Below are 4871 nucleotides of genomic sequence, written 5' to 3' on the forward strand. Positions count from 1 at the left end.
TCGCGGGGGGTGCTGGAGCCTATCAAAGCTGTCTTCGGGGAGTTGGCAGGGGACACCCTGAACTGGTTGCCAGCCAATCGCAGGGCACACACAGACAATCAACCATTCCCGCTCACACTCACACCTGGGGACAATTTAGAGTGTTCAATCAGCCTGCCACGCATGTTTTTGGAACGTGGGAGGAAACCGGAGTACCCGGAGAAAACCCACGCAGGCACGTGGAGAATAATGAAAACTCCACACAGGGAATCCGGAGCTGGAATCGAAACCTGCACCTCTGCACCGTGAGGCCGACACGCTAACCAGTCAAACACCGGGCCACCCCAAATAAAATATCAAACCATATTTTTCATCGCAATTGACTGGCAACCAATTGCGAGTGCAGCACAGCTTAATTGTCAAGGTTAGCCAAGAATAGGCCAGACAAGTTATTTTAGACCATTCAAAATAAACACAAATCCAAGAAAAAAAGAGGTGTGGCACAAGTGGACACAAGTTCTGGTGTAGCGAAGTTACTTCTGAACATCAGACTTAAAAATAGAAACAAAACTAAAATGTGCAATGCGTATGGCACACACCCACACAACCACACACACACTGATTGAACGGCCCCTCCAGGGAAAGCGACAACTGAGACTTATGTGCTAGAAAGTACAGTATATTTTCAGAATACAAAGATCTTGTTTTAAAGAACCCTTTGTTAATGCATGCATCGTCTCCCAGCACAGAACCGAAAATGAATGCTCTGCACACAAAAACACGTGAGTACACGCAAAGCCGTTTGACTCAGTTTCTTGGTGTCTGTTTCATGGCATTGATCACACATTCCAGACAGCAAGAGTCAGGACGCCAAAGGAAGCCTCGGGGCGATGTGGCACGCATGCTCTGCATGGGTAAGCTTGTCCTAGCCACACCCAAAACTCTAGAAAAACAAAAAATGTCTCTCTCTATCAGAATTTGCGATTACGTCTCCTTCAGACATAATTATACAGAAGAACTGTATTTGTTTCATGTAACCTGAACAATTTAGAATACAGTCGGGAATACTTTACAATATGTATGCTAAAGCCAAATATGGACAGGGATGTACCCCTGAACCAGACCCAAAAGTAAAATAATGGACTTTTCCTCCTCTAGAATCTGTGTGTGTGCGTGTGTGTGTGTGTGTGTGTGTGTGTGTGTGTGTGTGTGTGTGTGTGTGTGTGTGTGCTAGAATTGGGGCCATTGTTTTTTGGGTTTTTTTCTCCTGTGCAGGCCTGTTCCTACATTCAAGAATGGAGTCAATGTGAGCTAGCGTAAAAGTGAGAGTGTCTCTTTCGTTCTTTTTGCCACCTGTCTTTTTTTTTGTTTTTTTGTTTTTTTTTGGTTTTTTTTTGCATCCACGCTTAAATAAATGCCATTGCAGCTTTGCATATGTTGTATTATTATTTTCTGTTGAATGTTCTGTATAGGGCAGCCCGGTGGTCCAGTGATTAGCGTGTCGACCTCACAGTGCAGAGGTACCAGGTTCAATTCCAGCTCCGGCCTCCCTATGTGGAGTTTGCATGTTCTCCCCGGGCCCGCGTGGGTTTTCTCCGGGTACTCCGGTTTCCTACCACATTCCAAAAACATGCATGGCAGGCTGATCGAACACTCTAAATTGTCCCTAGGTGTGAGTGTGAGCGTGGATGGTTGTTCGTCTCTGTGTGCCCTGCGATTGGCTGGCAACCAGTTCAGGGTGTCCCAGGCTGAAGATGGCTGGGATAGGCTCCAGCACCCCCCGCGACCCTAGTGAGAATAAAGCGGATCAGAAAATGGATGGATGGATGGATGGATGGATGGATGGATGTCCTGTAAAGTGCTTTGTTATAGTATGCAGCTGCTGTAAAAAAAAAAAAAGACACACGCTAAATAAATCAAGAGGTACTGGTATTGTATTGGATGAGTGTGACGTGCACGTGCAAATTAAAGAATACAACCCGAAGCACCGCGTTTGATTATCAAGCTACAAAGAGTCAGGAAGATGTTTTTCCTGCCAACATCCAGAATTGGGTCAATCACAATCACGTGTATCAACAGGTCTGATACCATAAGAGAAACGATTTTGTTTGTGAAACACATGAAGGCTTTCACATCATGAACCAAAATAGTCGGAGACCAGGAAACGATTTATCAATCTCTGAATCTAGCATATATTGATCGGGTCATGTATTTCAAAACACTTCTGATTGATGAGTGGACAAACCCAACAAGAGACTTGATTTCATTTATTTTTACACGTGCAGATGAGCGGTTCGGATAGCGGATGGATGGACGATGACATGAACGGAACAGATGATGATGATGTTGATGGTGATATCGACTGTGGAACTTTTTCGAAATGTAAATTAATAATCTCCCCGAGAGTGACTTCAAGTTTTTAAAAAATATGACAGAAAAATTGAACCACTTTTTTTCATTTATAAACCATTTCATTACGAAACAGGCACTGCATTTAGTTTCGGAGAACTGACTGGTAACATTCAGTGTTTAATATATTGTCGACTCCACATTATAACTATGATTAAAAAAAATTAATTTAATTCAACTGAACACCTTGTTCAACTATAATTCTTTGAAATGTAATAAACGTACCCTTAATATTCAAATAAATGCCGCCTTTTCGAATGATCGCTCCATTAAATTAAGATCAGAATGTATCTCTCCAAAATGCAAATAAAGCCAGTAGAGGGGTGAAATAAATAACTTGGTTTTATTTTGCAAGGGAATCACTCAATCCTTCTTATGACTGACATTTAAAGTCTTGCACAGTGAAAGCGCGACGGATTGAATGATTTCAAATTGAAACATCTTTCATTACTGCAAGTGCAACGGTTCAAAAAATGCCATGATTATCAATTCTAATCATCCACGTCTTCGCTTTTAATGAACACGTTTGATTTCCGCTTTCAACAATCAGCACAACATCATGATGGATGTGTCTTGATAGTAATCGACGCCTCCAAACGTTCGCTACAGTTCCAGGCTCAGGTTTGCTGGGGGTCTTTCACTCGCACATGTGGCTGGGCAGGTGCTCGTGCTCGGGGTTCCATGGCGACCGGGCAAAACACTCTGCGGCCTTTCTGTCGCACTCGCAAATGAACATCTCGCATTCGTCGTTTTTGCCTGGGGGAGAAAATAGGAAAATAGACATTGGCCATGTTACGGTTTTCATGATGCAAAACAAACAGCGATCAATATTCGGATGATGGGATGCTAAAATCTGAATTCATAGGGGGAACTCCATCCATGTTGCTGTACTCACTGCCACAGGTGACCTTCTTCTGCTCCTTATCGCAGCTGTAGTGATAGAGCTCCGTGTAAGGGTTGTCAAAGATGGGCCAACAATTGGGATGCTGCATAGCGTCGCTATAACACTGGTCATGCACTTCGCAGCACCTGCCAAGGTAAGAGAATATGTGAGGCAGACGGTTTAAATAAATTTTCTGAATTTGAAGCGGAAATAAGGTTGTACCTATCCAGCTCATCCACAGGTGTGCCCGAGCCACCCTTTCCACAAAAACAGCCGTAGTCAGCATAGTCCAAGATGGGCCAGCTATCAGGCATCACACACAGGATCATTTTTCTGAACTGGTTAAGAGCCCTGTAATCCACGGATTGAGCTGCAGGACATAACAAGACACAACAAGCCTGGTCACGGTGTCCTCATTGACGTACAGAATTGAACGACAAACCGCACAGCGGGCTCGCAGCGACTTACCAACAGAGAGGCTTAAAGCCAAGAGAAGCAAAGCGCTGAGGGTCTTCATCCTGAGAGCCTCGAGCTCAGTGGTAGCGGTGCAATCACTCTAGCATCAGACCCTCTTTATATAGTCTGGGACCTTGGTATCTGCAACGTCAGCTGTTCATACTGTACAGGGTCGCACGCTTCACAATGTACAGAGTTCAACATACATATGGGAAGATCGTGACTCTCCCGCCGTGTGAACCCACTCAACTCGTTCAAATGTGTTCGGTCTTGAGGTGGTCAGCAGTACTGCCATTTGTGTACAGTATGTGCAACACAAGCTCAAAAGCAGACTGGGGAATTTTCAGGTACTATAGAGAGTATGAAGCAATTCTGTGTTGAAAAAGAAGCATGAACTTCAAGGCACCTGCTTGCAAAGTTATTAATTTTGGGCATATGTTTAATATGTTAAGAGGTTACATTTAGAAGATATCATTTGCATTCGCTTCATTATTATGCCATACTGATGACATGTCAATCAATCACTGGTTTATAGGAAACTTCACTCCCTACTACATATATACATTGACAGATTTTTCCAGACTTCATTATTATGCCCTGATGACATGTCAATCAATCACTGGTTTAAAGGAGACTTCACCACATACTACATGTATACATTGACAGATTTTTCCACAGGGAAAATGCAACTGGTTTATAGGAAACTTCACTCCCTACTACATATATACATTGACAGATTTTTCCACTGGGAAAATGTAATTTAGTCTTTTGGTTTGAAAAACAAACAAATAAAAACCCAAACAAACAAAGTTTCCTTCAATGAGTTTATCTTTTTATCGACTGCTCCTTCTGTCCATGGTCACAGCACGACCTGGAGTCTGTCATGATTTTGTTTGTGACCAACAGGTGGCACTGTAGGGCTTCCCCTGCAGCTGCACACCTGTTGGTTGTTATGTAATTAGTTGTATAAAAGGACTCCCACCCGACCACTCATTGCCGGGTCATTGTTTGCTGCTGTCATGCTTGTTCCTGTCATGTTTTTGGTCATGTTTGTTCTGTTATTGAGAGTTTTTAGCTTCAGCCATGGGAGACAGTGCTGCTTTTTTCTTAAGTTTTCTCTCTCTCTCTCTCTCTCTCTCTCTCT

General features: G+C 43.2%; 1 protein-coding gene across 1 annotated transcript; it reads right to left on the reverse strand.

The window, feature by feature from the left end:
• Positions 1–2712: 2712 nt before the first annotated feature.
• LOC109530383 (phospholipase A2, minor isoenzyme-like) lies at positions 2713–3795 on the reverse strand. Its single transcript, XM_019894045.1, has 4 exons — positions 3740–3795; positions 3494–3641; positions 3284–3417; positions 2713–3144 (listed from the first exon to the last, which is right to left on the reverse strand). The coding sequence occupies exons 1-4, from the start codon at positions 3786–3788 to the stop codon at positions 3026–3028; spliced, it is 450 nt and encodes a 149-aa protein (XP_019749604.1). The 5' UTR covers positions 3789–3795; the 3' UTR covers positions 2713–3025.
• Between the last annotated feature and the right edge of the window lie 1076 nt (positions 3796–4871).

The sequence above is a fragment of the Hippocampus comes genome, unplaced genomic scaffold (genome assembly GCF_001891065.2).
Source record: "Hippocampus comes isolate QL1 unplaced genomic scaffold, H_comes_QL1_v1.1 scaffold123, whole genome shotgun sequence".
NCBI lineage: Eukaryota > Metazoa > Chordata > Actinopteri > Syngnathiformes > Syngnathidae > Hippocampus > Hippocampus comes.

Coding starts and splice junctions, on each gene's coding strand:
- LOC109530383 (XM_019894045.1), bottom strand. CDS start 3,788: ATGAAGACCCTCAGCGCTTTGCTTCTCTTGGCTTTAAGCCTCTCTGTT. Junction 3,642..3,739: donor GGCTTTAAGCCTCTCTGTTG/GTAAGTCGCTGC, acceptor TATGTCCTGCAG/CTCAATCCGTGGATTACAGG. Junction 3,145..3,283: donor GAAGAAGGTCACCTGTGGCA/GTGAGTACAGCA, acceptor TTTCTCCCCCAG/GCAAAAACGACGAATGCGAG.